This window comes from Mustelus asterias, unplaced genomic scaffold, assembly GCF_964213995.1.
Source record: "Mustelus asterias unplaced genomic scaffold, sMusAst1.hap1.1 HAP1_SCAFFOLD_1776, whole genome shotgun sequence".
Lineage (NCBI taxonomy): Eukaryota > Metazoa > Chordata > Chondrichthyes > Carcharhiniformes > Triakidae > Mustelus > Mustelus asterias.
Genome location: NW_027591721.1, coordinates 24,152 through 40,700, shown reverse-complemented (window position 1 = coordinate 40,700; position 16,549 = coordinate 24,152). Strand labels below are relative to the sequence as shown.

The 16,549-nt window shown below is 50.0% G+C and overlaps 1 protein-coding gene across 1 annotated transcript in view; it reads left to right on the top strand.

Moving 5' to 3' along the window:
* The window catches only part of LOC144488690 (formin-like protein 3), a gene marked incomplete at its 3' end in the record, with an annotated part of 72,829 nt that overhangs the window by 32,224 nt on the left and 24,056 nt on the right, over nucleotides 1-16,549 (top strand). The window contains exons 7-10 of the mRNA XM_078206779.1: nucleotides 12,542-12,650; nucleotides 12,826-12,902; nucleotides 14,197-14,290; nucleotides 16,373-16,447. Of these exons, the coding sequence (XP_078062905.1) occupies nucleotides 12,542-12,650; nucleotides 12,826-12,902; nucleotides 14,197-14,290; nucleotides 16,373-16,447 (355 nt within the window). The remainder of the gene's footprint in view (nucleotides 1-12,541; nucleotides 12,651-12,825; nucleotides 12,903-14,196; nucleotides 14,291-16,372; nucleotides 16,448-16,549) is intronic.

Sequence of the window (16,549 nt, the reverse complement as noted above, 5' to 3'; positions counted from 1 at the left end):
CTTTTCTCCTTTGGTGCTTGGGTTCACATGCAATGTCATGTGAGATGATAGTCTCCTGGCTCTCAGGCTCCAATGTACAGTGCATGTCAGTCCCGCTCCCACTGGACATGGGTCCACAGTTCTCCCTAATTGCCAATTTCCTTCAGGAAAGCCGAATGGTTAAAAGAGCATCCCACATGGGTACAGGACGAGATGCTAAGTTGGAGTGTTGGGACAAAGCTTTACTCTGTATCTGCCTGTGATGCATCTGCCTTGGGAGTTCTTGATGGTGGTACTGGGTGTCGCAAAGGTGTTGGTTACAGGGCGTGCACGGTGGCACAGTGGGTTAGCACTGCTGCCTCACAGGAACCTGGGTTCAATTCTGGCCTTGGCTGACTGTCTGTGTGGAGTTTGCACTTTCTCCCCGTGTCTGCGTGGGTTTCCTCCAGGTGCTCCGGTTTCCTCCCACAGTCCAAAGATGTGCAGGTTAGGTGAATTGGCCATGGTAAATTGCCCCTTAGCGTCCAAAGATGTGCAGGTTAGGTGGATTGGCCATGCTAAATTGCCCCTTAGTGTCCAAAGATGTGCAGGTTAGGTGGATTGGCCATGCTAAATTGCCCCTTAGTGTCCAAAGATGTGCAGGTTAGGTGGATTGGCCATGCTAAATTGCCCCTTAGTGTCCAAAGATGTGCAGGTTAGGTGGATTGGCCATGCTAAATTGTCCCTTAGTGTCCAAAGATGTGTAGGTTAGGAGGATTGGCCATGCTAAATTGCCCCTTAGTGTCCAAAGATGTGTAGGTTAGGTGGATTGGCCATGCTAAATTGCCCCTTAGTGTCCAAAGATGTGCAGGTTAGGTGGATTGGCCATGCTAAATTGTCCCTTAGTGTCCAAAGATGTGTAGGTTAGGTGGATTGGCCATGCTAAATTGTCCCTTAGTGTCCAAAGATGTGTAGGTTAGGTGGATTGGCCATGCTAAATTGTCCCTTAGTGTCCAAAGATGTGTAGGTTAGGTGGATTGGCCATGCTAAATTGCCCCTTAGTGTCCAAAGATGTGCAGGTTAGGTGGATTAGCCATGCTAAATTGTCCCTTAGTGTCCAAAGATGTGTAGGTTAGGTGGATTGGCCATGCTAAATTGTCCCTTAGTGTCCAAAGATGTGTAGGTTAGGTGGATTGGCCATGCTAAATTGTCCCTTAGTGTCCAAAGATGTGTAGGTTAGGTGGATTGGCCATGCTAAATTGCCCCTTAGTGTCCAAAGATGTGCAGGTTAGGTGGATTAGCCATGCTAAATTGCCCCTTAGTGTCCAAAGATGTGTAGGTTAGGTGGATTGGCCATGCTAAATTGCCCCTTAGTGTCCAAAGATGTGCAGGTTAGGTGGATTGGCCATGCTAAATTGTCCCTTAGTGTCCAAAGATGTGTAGGTTAGGTGGATTGGCCATGCTAAATTGTCCCTTAGTGTCCAAAGATGTGTAGGTTAGGTGGATTGGCCATGCTAAATTGTCCCTTAGTGTCCAAAGATGTGCAGGTTAGGTGGATTGGCCATGCTAAATTGCCCCTTAGTGTCCAAAGATGTGCAGGTTAGGTGGATTGGCCATGCTAAATTGCCCCTTAGTGTCCAAAGATGTGCAGGTTAGGTGGATTGGCCATGCTAAATTGCCCCTTAGTGCCCAAAGATGTGCCGATTAGGTGGATTACCATGCTAAATTGCCCCTTAGTGTCCAAAGATGAACTTTTACTCTCCATCATTCTGCACTTAACGTTCAATTTAGCCAAAGTTTCAGTCAGAGAAAGAAAATGAGTTTGCTGACTAAAAGTGGCAAGGCTCCTTTAAATCTGGTTTGAATGTATATTTTTCGATGCATGCGGATATGTGTATGGGCTGTGTTTATATAACATCTGTCAGAGCTGAAGACAAATTGGGATTGGATTAGTGTTTTGGTACGTGAGGGTTTCTGTGGAAAGATTTCATTGCCTCCCCAAGTGAACGGCTGAAGCCATTCTGCTCTCAGTTTGACCGATCTTTTAAAGGGACAGTGTCGCGCCAGACGGGGGGCCCACTTGAACTTTGACACAGCAAAGCTGGCGGGAGTCACCTTGAGGTGAAACCATTGCATCCCCCCTCGGTGTCTCTGCTTTACAATGTGCTGATAACTTGCCTATTGCTCTGGTCTTTGTGCTGCTGCTGTTTTGTGTCTAAGCTGTCTGGCGCTCAACGAGGACCCTGGGATATGACGAGCAGATCCGTTCGAAGCCGTGCATCGCAGTTACGCTGAGACTGGGCGTCTTGTTGGCCGTGATTCCGAATGTTTCCGTGTTTAACCTGCAGGATTTCTTCCATCCCACCCTTCCCCTGCTCACACCCCTCCCCTTCCCTCCCCCTTTTTGCAGGTATGTCACCCTGGTGACTTTGCAATCATTCTAATTCCGATTTCCCCACAGCTTTTTAGCCACATTGTGTGCTACAACGTGGAGCAGGGGGAAATGTGGACTTCCCCTCCCTTGGAGTAGGGGTTGAGGGTCGGGTCAAGGGGGGAAGGAGTTGAGGGGACTGTCAGGGTGAACAGCCCATATTCAGACTGCCTGGCCCTCGGAGAAAATGGAAAGGACCAGAAACGGATATTCAAGAGTGGGAGTCGGGGGTTCATTCTCGATTGGGTCAGGGGGAGCGGGGGGGGGGGGCCGGTGCAGAAAAGGGTTCAGTGGGAATCCTGAACTCTTCGCAGTTGACTCCTCGCAGAATACAAAGAATAGAATCGAAACATTGAATCCCGACAGTACAGAAGAGGCCATTCGGCCCATTGAGTCTGCACTGACTCTGACAGAGAAATTTAGCCAGGCCCTCTCTCCAGCCCCTCCCAGTAACCCTGCACATTTAGCATGGCCAATCCACCTAACCTGCACATCTTTGGACACTAAGGGACAATTTAGCACGGCCAATCCACCTAACCTACACATCTTTGGACACCAAGGGACAATTTAGCATGGCCAATCCACCTAACCTGCACATCTTTGGACACTAAGGGACAATTTAGCACGGCCAATCCACCTAACCTACACATCTTTGGATACTAAGGGACAATTTAGCATGGCCAATCCACCTAACCTGCACATCTTTGGACACCAAGGGATTATTTAGCATGGCCAATCCACCTAACCTGCACATCTTTGGACACTAAGGGACAATTTAGCATGGCCAATCCACCTAACCTGCACATCTTTGGACACTAAGGGACAATTTAGCACGGCCAATCCACCTAACCTACACATCTTTGGATACTAAGGGACAATTTAGCATGGCCAATCCACCTAACCTACACATCTTTGGACACTAAGGGACAATTTAGCGTGGCCAATCCACCTAACCTGCACATCTTTGGACACTAAGGGGCAATTTAGCATGGCCAATCCACCTAACCTGCACATCTTTGGACACCAAGGGACAATTTAGCATGGCCAATCCACCTAACCCGCACATCTTTAGACACGAAGGGACAATTTAGCATGGCCAATCCACCTAACCGGCACATCTTTGGACACCAAGGGACAATTTAGCATGGCTAATCCACCTAACTGCACATCTTTGGACACCAAGGGACAATTTAGCATGGCCAATCCACCTAACCTGCACATCTTTGGACACCAAGGGACAATTTAGCATGGCCAATCCTCCTAACCTGCACATCTTTGGACACTAAGGGGCAATTTAGCATGGCCAATCCACCTAACCTGCACATCTTTGGACACTAAGGGACAATTTAGCATGGCCAATCCACCTAACCTGCACATCTTTGGACACCAAGGGACAATTTAGCATGGCCAATCCACCTAACCTACACATCTTTGGACACTAAGGGGCAATTTAGCATGGCCAATCCACTTAACCTGCACATCTTTGGACACCAAGGGACAATTTATCATGGCCAATCCACCTAACCTGCACATCTTTGGACACCAAGGGACAACTTAGCACGGCCAATCTACCTAACCTACACATCTTTGGATACTAAGAAGCAATTTAGCTTGGCCAATCCACCTAACCGGCTCATCTTTAGAGTGTGGGAGGAAACAGGAGCACCCGGAGAAAACCCACGCAGGCACGGGGAGAATGTGCAGACTCCACACAGACAGTGACCTAAGCCGGCAATCGAACCCGTGTCTCTGGCACTGTGAGGCAGCAGCGTTCACCACTGTGCCACTGTGCTGCCCTATACTTGCAGTTTCATTTCCTGAGTCGGTCATGCTGTGCCCTACTAGCAGCATGTGGTCCAGCCCAGCTAGTGGCTGATGATGACTTGAGCATGGTTCTCTTTATTGTCCAGTTCAGTGCCTTTGGTTGTGTGAGCAACACATCGGAGTATGGGGCTGCCCACCTTGCTGTTCACCAGACTCCAGCTCGCTCTTGGGGTCTTCAGTGCTTTCCAAGTGTTGTCCGCATTCGTAGCCATCCATTCAGGGGCGTCAAGTTGGAATGGCAAAGCAGGGCCGGTGAGTTGAACCAGAGTTCCTGCCAAAGCCATTACAAGCCGCCCCGTTATTTGACAGCGAGATAGCTTGTCAGCCTGTGTATTTACATATACATTTCCTGAGCTCAAGCAGAGATCTGTGCTTGGCTTAATATGAGAAGGGTCTGGCTCTTATCAATGTAAATGACATAAATAGCAGTGATTGCTATCCACAATAACCGCCGGTTTCTCACTGGAATGTAGTAGGTGGGATATCGAGATTTTGTACAACTTTGTTGAGTTCTGTCGCCTACTGCAGTCCCGAGCGATTTTGAGATGATCTGCAGAAGGCCTGAGCGTCACGGAGCATGGCCACTGAAATGTCCCTAAAAAGATCCAAAGATGTGTGGGTCAGGGGGATTGGCCTAACCCACGAAAGATGTGTGGGCAATTTAGCATGACCAATCCCCCTAACCTGCACATCTGTGGACACTAAGGGGCAATTTAGCATGGCCAATCCACCTAACCTGCACATCTTTGGACACTAAGGGGCAATTTATCATGGCCAATGCACCTAACCCGCATATCATTGGACACTAAGGGGCAATTTATCATGGCCAATGCACCTAACCCGCATATCATTGGACACTAAGGGGCAATTTAGCATGGCCAATCCACCTAATCTAAACTTATTTGGAATGTGGGAGGAAACCGGAGCACCCGGAGGAAACCCATGCAGATACGGGGAGAACGTGCAAACTCCACACAGACAGTGACCCAAGATCTTATAAATTCCTTTCTGCAGAAAGTTGTGGAAGCTGTGTCGTTGAATATGTTCAAGGCTGAGATAGACAGATTCTCGCAAGTCAGGTGACACTGTGACCATCGTCCAATCAACCGGCATCTTATTGAGTGGCAGAGCAGGGTTGAGGGGCAGAATGGCCTAGTCCTGCTCATATTTCTTATGGGTCTTTGACTGAAGGGGTTCAAGAAGAACACCTGCCACCACTACCTTGAGGGCAATTAGGGATGGGCAATACATGCTGACCTATGATGCCCAATGTCCAAGAATAATTCTCTCTCAAATGCCGGAGATCCGTCATCAGCTCAGATCAGGAATTCCGTTTGCTGAAGAATACATGGGTTTGTGGGGTGGAGAAAGGAAAAGGAATCCATTAAGCAAGGACTAGATACAGAAGGGCATTCCCGACCGTAAACCAGAAGCAGGTCAGGGAATCGAGTGGTTCCCTCAGCTCTGTTCAAAGAAATGTCAGTTCTGAGCTGTGTGGTTTTATCCAATAGGTAGTTCATTCATACAAACATTCGCAATAGGAACAGTAGTAGGCCATTCAGCCCCTCAAGCCTGCTCCACCATTCAATAAGGCCTGCGTTTCGAATCCCACATTCCCATCTATCTCCTTTCCCTCTCTTGCCTCACAAGAATCTATCTACCTCCACCTTAAAAATAACCCCGCCTCCACCACCCTCTGAGGCAGAGTTCCAAAGTCGTACAACCCTCTGAGAGAAAGAATTCTCCCCATCTCCGTCCTAAAAAGGGCCGAGGCCTCAGAGCAAGTAGGTCGAAGCCTCAGATATCCTCAGGCCCTCATTTTAAATCAGTGCCCCTGAGATCTGGACTCCCCCACAAGAGGAAACATCCTTCCCACGTTCACCTTGTCGAAACCGTCAGGATCTTAGATGCTTCAATCTAGTCACCTCCCCCCCTCACTCTTCTAAACTCCAGTGGAAGTTTTTAAGTTTATTTATGAAAGTTACAAGTAGGCTTACATTAACACTGCAATGAAGTTACTGTGAAAATCTCTTGGTCGCCACACTCCTGTTTGGGTATACTGAGGGAGAATTTAGCACGGCCAATGCACCTAACCAGCACATCTTTCAGACTGTGGGAGGAAACTAGAGCACCCGGAGGAAACCCACGCAGACACGGGGAGAACAGACAGTGACCCAAGCCAGGAATCGAACCCGGGTCCCTGGTACTGTGAGGCAGCAGTGCTAACCGCTATGCCACAGTGCCACCACTGTCTGTCCAACCTTTCCTCACAAGACAACCCGCTCACTCCCAGATGTCAATCCTCCTCTGAACCGCCTCCAACACATTTACATCCTTCCTTAAATCTGGAGACTAAAACTGCACACAGTATTCAGGATGTGGTCTCACCAATGCCCTGTATAACTAAAGCATAGTAAGAAGTTTAACAACACCAGGTTAAAGTCCAACAGGTTTATTTGGTAGCAAAAGCCACACAAGCTTTCGGAGCTGCAAGCCCCTTCTTCAGGTGAGTGGGAATTCTGTTCACAAACAGAGCATATAAAGACACAAACTCAATTTACATGAATAATGGTTGGAATGCAAATACTTACAACTAATCAAGACTTGACGCCGGCATCTCCACATCATAACTAAAGCATAACATCCTTACTTTTATGTTCACTTCCTCTCATGATAAAATATATCAAAATAGTCCAGCAAGGGACACTGCTGCTTCTTCTTTCTGAAGTGTTCTTTTTTGGTAGGTGACCTCACCCTGTTTAGCCTCATGTATTCCTGCAGAGCTTTTGCTGACATGCAAAAAGTGGCCTTTGACACCCTGTTTAGCCAACACAGCAAATTTTACTCTCTGACAGCCTCAAGAGGTTTTTAAACAGATGACACAGCCGCCTTCTCTGCAGCGAGCAGGCCGAGGCCTCAGCGCGAGTAGGCCGAGGCCTCAGCGCGAGTAGGCCGAGGCCTCAGCGCGAGTAGGCCGAGGCCTCAGCGCGAGTAGGCCGAGGCCTCAGCGCGAGTAGGCCGAGGGCCTCAGCGCGAGTAGGCCGAGGCCTCAGCGCGAGTAGGCCGAGGGCCTCAGCGCGAGTAGGCCGAGGGCCTCAGCGCGAGTAGGCCGAGGGCCTCAGCGCGAGTAGGCCGAGGGCCTCAGCGCGAGTAGGCCGAGGGCCTCAGCGCGAGTAGGCCGAGGGCCTCAGCGCGAGTAGGCCGAGGCCTCAGCGCGAGTAGGCCGAGGGCCTCAGCGCGAGTAGGCCGAGGGCCTCAGCGCGAGTAGGCCGAGGGCCTCAGCGCGAGTAGGCCGAGGGCCTCAGCGCGAGTAGGCCGAGGGCCTCAGCGCGAGTAGGCCGAGGCCTCAGCGTGAGTAGGCCGAGGCCTCAGATGTCCTCAGGCCCATTATAAGTCCTTGTTTCTCCAGAGACCCGCAAGGGCCTCCTTGCTCCCATTTGCAGTTGGACTTTTGTCACTGCTTGCCGTCTTCAGGCCTCTTACAGGCCCTTGTGTCTGTGAGTGTTTCCATTTCCTCCAGCCCACATACCTGTCTCTGACAGGGAAGCCACAAAACCCCAATGAACAGGAAAAGACTCACTCTGTGCGTCTCTGAAAGTCACTCTTTTCTTTTCTAAGAAATGTTGTCCTCTGGTTCAGGTTTCGATTTCAATTCTGCACAAGAGCGCTAATTTACGTGGCAAGAATGTTAGAATGCAGAAACGGAGTGCTGACTTTGCTTTTTCCCAGGGTGGAAGAGTCAATTACAAGGGGGCACAGGTTGAAGGTGCGAGGGGCAAGGTTTAAAGGAGATGTACGAGGCAGATTTTTTTACACAGAGGGTGGTGGGTGCCTGGAACTCGTTGCTGGGGGAGGCAGTGGAAGCAGATACGGTACTGACTTTTAAGGGGGGGTCTGGACAAATACATGAATAGGATGCGAATAGAGGGATATGGTCCCCGGAAGGGTAGGGGGTTTTAGTTCAGTTGGGCAGCATGGTCGGTGCAGGCTTGGAGGGCCGAAGGGCCTGTTCCTGTGCTGTAATTGTCTTTGTTCTTCCGTGTGTGTTAAGTGATGCCTCAGTCTCTATCTGTCAACCATGGAAGAATTGAGGCAATTCCCATGCATTCAGTTTGAGTGTCAACTAATGCTACTTACCGCTTGTTTTGATTTGGACTCACTGCGCTAAATTTACTGCTTCTGTTAAGAGATTTTGACGCCATTTCAATTGGCCAGAGCCTTTTCCACTGCCAGCTGTGTATTTTTCAGCAATAAAGGAATGCTGTCATGTAGCGGTGTGCAAAGGTGTTGGGGGTGATTTTCCTGAGGCGGGGGGGAGGGGAGGGCAGAGCCCAAACCCGCAGGAAAGGCTGGCAGCTGAGTGCTCGGGAGCCATCGGGCATGCGCTGATCTCCCAGTGTACTGGGAGGTCAGTTGACATTGCTCCCCACCCTGATTGCTAGCCCCACCACTAGCCCCTACCCTCCGATGCTGAGTCGCCCCCACCCCCCTTCCCTCACCTCTTACCTCTCCACCCCTTCCCCCCAAGCCCGGTCTGGCACCCCCTCAGGCCCCCCCCACCGCCCCCCCCCCCCCCCCCCCCCCCGCCACCCCCCGGCACTGTTTGGTACCTGGTGTTCACTATCTGTGTGTCAGGCTGGAAGTGCCAGGGTGCCCAGTGAGCTCTGCCAGGGTACCAGGCTGGCACTGCCAGGGTACGAGGCTGGCATTCCTTTCCCCCACCTCCCCGGCCTCAAGAGGGGACCTCAATGGGCTCCAGTCCCATTGGCAAGGCCATCACCTCTGGTCCCTGTTGCTGGGGCCAACTGAGATCCCTGCTGTTGGGAACTTTCGCTGGTGAGGTCGGAAATCCACGTGAGGATGGACTATAGCGTCAGGAGTTTCATGTCTGCCCCTGTGGGTCATTGCTGCACAGACTCTGGCTTTCCTCCTGACACTCACTGACTGGCAAGCCATCTCCTTGCCATTGAGGGCTGCTTCTTCAGCTGCCTTATGCCCATTTAGCCCTGGAATTCCCTCCCTAAACGTCTTCACCTCTCTCCTTCGCTGACCTTCTTTGAGCCAGTTTGACCGAGCTTTTGATCATCGGTCCTAATACTTCCCTGTGTGGATTGGTTGTCTGATAACCCTCCCATACAGTGCCTTGGGACGATGTTAAATGTCCTCTCTGACTGCAAGTTATAGGAATACTGCGGTGAGTAACTCACCTCCTGACTCCCCAAAGCCTGTCCACCATCTACAAGGCACAAGTCAGGAGTGTGATGGAATACTCCCCACTTGCCTGGATGGGTGCAGCTCCAACAACACTCAAGAAGCTCAACACCATCCAGGACAAAGCAGCCCCGCTTGATTGGCCCCCCATCCACAAACATCCACTCCCTCCACCACCGACGCTCAGTAGCAGCAGTGTGTACCATCTACAAGATGCACTGCAGCAACTCACCAAGGCTCCTTAGACAGCACCTTCCAAACCCACAACCACTTCCATCTAGAAGGACAAGGGCAGCAGATACCTGGGAACGCCACCACCTGCAAGTTTCCCTCCAAGTCCCTCACCATCCTGACTTGCAAATATATCGCCGTTCCTTCACTGTCGCTGGGTCAAAATACTGGAACTCCCTCCCTAACAGCACTGTGGGTGTACCTACACCACATGGACTGACTGACGTCCAATAACAATCCTGGAACTCCCTCCCTAACAGCACTGTGGGTGTACCTACATCACATGGACTGACTGATGTCCAATAACAATCCTGGAACTCCCTCCCTAACAGCACTGTGGGTGTACCTACATCACATGGACTGACTGATGTCCAATAACAATCCTGGAACTCCCTCCCTAACAGCACTGTGGGTGTACCTACATCACATGGACTGACTGATGTCCAATAACAATCCTGGAACTCCCTCCCTAACAGCACTGTGGGTGTACCTACATCACATGGACTGACTGATGTCCAAGAACAACTTGATTTGATTTATTATTGTCACATGTATTGGGATACAGTGAAAAGTATTGTTTCCTGCACACTATACAGACAAAACATACCGTTCATAGAGTACATAGGGGAGAAGGAAAGGAAAGGGTGCAGAATGTAGTGTTACAGTTAATAGCGAGAGTGAAGAGAAAGATCAGCTTAATACAAGGTAGCTCTATTCTAAAGTCTGATGGCAGCAGGGAAGAAGCTGTTCTTGAGTCGGTTGGTACGTGACCTCAGACTTTTGAATCTTAATCCCTGGCCTTCATCAATAGAGGAATTGAGTTTAGAAATCGGGAGATAATGCTGCAGCTGTATAGGACCCTGGTCAGACTCCACCTGGAGTACTGTGCCCAGTTCTGGTCGCCTCATTACAGAAAGGATGTGGAAGCCACAGAAAGGGTGCAGAGGAGATTTACAAGGATGTTGCCTGGATTAGGTGGCATGCCCTATGAGGATAGGTTGAGAGAGCTAGGTCTTTTCTCCTTGGAGAGGCGAAGGATGAGAGGTGACCTGACATAGAGGTGTATAAGATGTTGAGGGGTATTGATAGAGTGGATTCTCAGAGGCTTTTACCCAGGGCTGAAATGGTTGCCACAAGAGGTCACAGGTTTAGGGTGCTGGGGAGTAGGTACAGAGGATATGTTAGGGGTAAGTTTTTCACTCAGAGGGTGGTGGGTGCGTGGAATCGGCTGCTGGTAGTGGTGGTGGAAGCGGATTCGATCGGGTCTTTTAAGAGACTTTTGGATAAGTTCATGGAAGTTAGTAAGATAGAGGGTTATAGGTGAGCCTAGTAGGTCGGGACATGTTCAGCGCAACTTGTGGGCCGAAGGGCCTGTTTGTGCTGTTGCTTTTCTACGTTCTATCCCGATGAAAGAAGTTGGAAGAGAGTAGATTTGGGCTGCGTAGGAACCTTGATTATGTTGGCTGCTTTCTGAGGCAGCGGGAAGTGTAGACGGAGTCAATGGATGGGAGGCTGGTTTGCGTGATAGATTGGGCGACATTCACAACCCTTTGTAGGTCCTTGCGGTCTTGGGCAGAGCAGGAGCCATTCCAAGCTGTGATACAACCAGAAAGAATGCTTTCTATGGTGCATCTGTAAAAGTTGGTGAGAGTCGCAGCTGACATGCCAAATTTCCTTAGCCTTCTGAGAAAGTAGAGGTGTTGGTGGGGCTTTCTTAACTATAGTGTCGGCATGGGGGGACCAGGACAGGTTGTTGGAACTCCCTCCCTAACAGCACTGTGGGTGTACCTACACCACATGGACTGACTGATGTCCAATAACAATCCTGGAACTCCCTCCCTAACAGCACTGTGGGTGTACCTACACCACATGGACTGACTGATGTCCAATAACAATCCTGGAACTCCCTCCCTAACAGCACCGTGGGCGTACCTACACCACATGGACTGACTGATGTCCAATAACAATCCTGAAACACCCTCCCGAACAGCACGGTGGGTGTACCTACACCACATGGACTGACTGATGTCCAATAACAATCCTGGAACTCTCTCCCTCACAGCACGGTGGGTGTACCTACACCACATGGACTGACTGATGTCCAATAACAATCCTGGAACTCTCTCCCTAACAGCACTGTGGGTGTACCTACACCACATGGACTGACTGATGTCCAATAACAATCCTGGAATTGCCACTCTAACAGCACTGTGGGTGCACCTACACCACATGGACTGACTGATGTCCAATAACAATCCTGGAACTCCCTCCCTAACAGCACTGTGGGTGTACCTACACCACATGGACTGACTGATGTCCAATAACAATCCTGGAACTCCCTCCCTAACAGCACTGTGGGTGTACCTACACCACATGGACTGACTGATGTCCAATAACAATCCGGGAACTCCATCCCTAACAGCACTGTGGGTGTACCTACACCACGGCGGTTCCAGACAGCAGCTCGCCACCACCTTCTCAAGGGGCAATTAGGGATGGGCAATAAATGCTGGCCAGCCAGCGACGTCCCTTGAATGCATTTTTTAAAGAAAATTGCTTGCATCACCCAAGTCGTCATGCATGAGTGCCTGCCTTTTTGAAGTGTGGATACCTTTAAGATATCTTATCCAGCCATCTATGTTGGCAGAGGAATATTAAGAAGTCTCACAACACCAGGTTGAAGTCCAACAGGTTTCTTTGGGATCACAAGCTTTCGGAGCGCCGCTTCTTCATCAGGTGAGATTCCAATGCCAGCATCTCCGCATCATGGTCAGAGGGATGGGCATTGGTTCCCCGAGCACCGACCCTGTATTGGATGCCGTGTTCTGGGGGTCGGTATCGAACCTGTCCCGCGGTGACTGTACTAACGTTGAGTTTCTTCCACAGCTACAACACTCTTCCGGACAGGAAGCTGCTGAAGAATTCCCGGATCGTGAGCCAGAAGGATGATGTCCACGTTTGCATCATGTGCTTGCGAGCAGTCATGAATTACCAGGTAATGCAGACTCCATGTCCGTGTGGCGGCTTCACTAAAGCATGTCTGTGCTCTCAATCATTGTGACTGACATGCTGGGCCCCTCAGCTTGCTCCCACTCCACTCACACTGCCTTCATTTACTGGGATCTGTTTTCACGAAGGGTTTACCAATGTCCTCCCCCTTTGTTTTTCAGTATGGCTTCAACTTAGTCATGTCGCACCCACACGCTGTCAATGAAATTGCACTGAGCTTGAACAACAAGAACCCCAGGTAAGGAGCCACTGTCATCTTCTCCTGGGCTCGGGAGGTGGCACAGTGGGTTAGCACTGCTGCCTCACAGCGCCAGGGATCCGGGTTCAATTCCGGCCTCGGGTCACTGTCTGTGTGGAGTCCACACGTTCTCCCCGTGTCTGCGTGGGTTTCCTCCGGGTGCTCCGGTTTCCTCCCACAGTCCAAAGATGTGCAGGTTAGGTGGATTGGCCATGGTAAATGTGCAGGATTACGGGGATAGGGTGGAGGGGAGGGTCTGGGTTGGATGCTCTTTCAGAAAGTTGGTGTAGATTTGATGGGCTGAATAGCCTCTCTGCACTGCAGGGATTCTATGGCTCTGTTAGTACTCAACAACTGCAGTGTTACTGCACCAAGTAATTTGCTTTGGTTTGATTTATTATTGTCACAAGTATTGGGATACAGTGAAAAGTATTGTTTCTTGCGCACTATACAGACAAAGCATACCGTTCATAGAGTACACAGGGGAGAGGGAAAGGAGAGAGTGCAGAATGTAGTGTTACAGTCATAGCTAGGGTGTAGAGAAAGATCAACTTAATATTCGATTTATTATTGCCACATGTACTGGGATACAGTGAAAAGTATTGTTTCTTGCGCGCTGTACAGACAAAGGATACCGTTCATAAAGTACATAGGGGAGAAGGAAAGGAGAGGGTGCAGAATATAGTGTTACAGTTACAGCTAGGGTGTAGAGAAAGATCAGCTTAATATTAGATTTGATTTATTATTGTCACATGTATTGGGATACAGTGAAAAGTATTGTTTCTTGCGCGCTATACAGACAAAGCATACCGTTCATAGAGTACACAGGGGAGAAGGAAAGGAGAGGGTGCAGAATATAGTGTTACAGTTACAGCTAGGGTGTAGAGAAAGGTCAGCTTAATATTTGATTTATTATTGTCACATGTATTGGGACACAGTGAAAAGTATTGTTTCTTGCGCGCTATACAGACAAAGCATACTGTTCATAGAGAAGGAAAGGAGAGGGTGCAGAATGTAGTGTTACAGTCACAGATAGGGTGTAGAGAAAGATCAGCTTAATATTTGATTTATTATTGTCACATGTATTGGGACACAGTGAAAAGTATTGTTTCTTGCGCGCTATACAGACAAAGCATACTGTTCATAGAGAAGGAAAGGAGAGGGCGCAGAATGTAGTGTTACAGTCCTAGGTACAGATTCCCAGATTGGTAGAAGTTAGATTGGCTTTGGTCCTTTAATGTCCGGTAATTCCTATGGTTGCTCTCAGTGAATCGCTGTTCTCTTTATTCTGCAGAACCAAAGCCCTGGTATTGGAGCTATTAGCAGCGGTGTGTCTCGTGAGAGGAGGACATGAAATCATCCTTTCTGCATTCGACCATTTCAAAGAGGTAGCTCAGCTTTCCATTCAGGCCTGCTTGGGAGGAGATTCCACCCCGCTGGTGATGGGTGCGTGTGCGTGCGCGCGCGCGTGTTGGGAAAGACTTACCTCCGGGCTCTCATGCCATCGCGGTTACTTCTTGTCTGACCTCCGAAGAGAGGGGAGTGGTATTGCGAGCTGGATAGCAGTGAAGAAGGCATTTGGGACACTTGCCTTTATCAATCGAGGCATAGATTACAAAAGCAGGGAAGCCATGTTGGAGTTGTGTCGAACTTTGGTGAGGCCACAGCTGGAGCACTGTGTGCAGTTCTGGTCACCACATTATAGGAAGGATGTGATTGCACTGGAGGGGGTGCAGAGGAGATTCACCAGGATGCTGCCTGGGACGGAGCATTTAAGTTATGAAGAGAGGTTGGGTAGGCTTGGGTTGTTTTCTCTGGAGCAGAGAAGACTGAGGGGCGACCTGATCGAGGTGTACAAGATTATGAGGAGCATGGATAGGGAGCAGCTGTTCCCCTGAGTTGAAGGGTCAGTCACGAGGGGACACAGTGTCAAGGTGAGGGGTAGGAGGTTTAATGTGAGGTATGTTGGCCTTCATAGCGAGAGGATTTGAGTATAGGGATAGAGATGTTTCACTGCAATTGTTAAAAATGAGGATGGGAGGTTTAGGGGGGATGTGAGGAAGAACCTTTTTACCCAGAGGGTGGTGAGGGTCTGGAATGCACTGCCTGTGAGGGTGGTGGAGGCGGGATGCCTCACATCCAGTACCTGGATGAGTACTTGGCACAACATAACATTCAGGGCTAAGGGCGAAGTGCTGGCAAGTGGGATTAGGTGGGCAGGTCAGGGCCTTTCATGCGTCGGTGCAGACTCGATGGGCTGAAGGGCCTCTTCTGCATTGTTGGATTCTGTGGGTATTTCTGCACAGCTGCTGCCCAGCAGTTGGAAGTTCCTCGACTGGTTGCATTGATTGAGGTTGCAAAGCTTCTCCGTCAAAACGGTGGGGATGACTTCCCGCTGGATTCATGGCAGCCCTTTCACGTTGCGGGATTGGCACCGCGTGGCAGCGATACGCCAGAGCCGCTAGATTCCTGAGCACCGGAGGCTGGCGCATCCTCAACTGCCCCTTGAGAAGGTGGTGGTGAGCCGCCATCTTGAATCCGCTGCAATCCCTGTGGTGTCGGTACACCCACAGTGCTGTTAGGGAGGGAGTTCCAGGATTGTTATTGGACATCAGTCAGTCCATGTGGTGTAGGTACACCCGCAGTGCTGTTAGGGAGGCAGTTCCAGGATTGTTATTGGACATCAGTCAGTCCATGTGGTGTAGGTACACCCACAGTGCTGTTAGGGAGGGAGTTCCAGGATTGTTATTGGACATCAGTCAGTCCATGTGGTGTAGGTACACCCACAGTGCTGTTAGGGAGAGAGTTCCAGGATTGTTTTTGGACATCAGTCAGTCCATGTGGTGTAGGTACATCCACCGTGCTGTTAGGGAGGCAGTTCCAGGATTGTTATTGGACATCAGTCAGTCCATGTGGTGTAGGTACACCCACAGTGCTGTTAGGGAGGGAGTTCCAGGATTGTTTTTGGACATCAGTCAGTCCATGTGGTGTAGGTACACCCACAGTGCTGTTAGGGAGGGAGTTCCAGGATTATTTTTGGACATCAGTCAGTCCATGTGGTGTAGGTACACCCACAGTGCTGTTAGGGAGGGAGTTCCAGGATTGTTATTGGACATCAGTCAGTCCATGTGGTGTAGGTACACCCACAGTGCTGTTAGGGAGGGAGTTCCAGGATTTTGACCCAGTGACAGTGAAGGAACGGCCGATATGTTTCCAATTCAGGATGGTGAGTGGCTCAGAGGGGAACTTGCAGGTGGTGGTGTTCCCAGGTATCTGCTGCCCTTGTCCTCCTAGATGGAAGTGGCCGTGGGTTTGGAAGGTGCTGCCTAAGGAGCGTTGGTGAGTTGCCGCAACGTATCTGCTGCGGGTGAACATGTGTTTGCACACATGTGTGCGTGTGTGTTGTAGCACGAGGATTGTTTCACTTTAATGCACAGTAACATAAGGTGTAACTCTCCCATTCCTTTAAGGTGTGCAAAGAAACGCATCGCTTCGAGAACCTGATGGAGTATTTTCGGAATGAAGACAGCAACATTGATTTTATGGTAAGGGTCGTTGAGAACTCCTCATTGGCGTTCTGGGTACCAGGGGAGCAGAGTGGAAGGCTGAGCTGCTGCTGTGGGACCTCACTCGATGAGGGTGTGGAC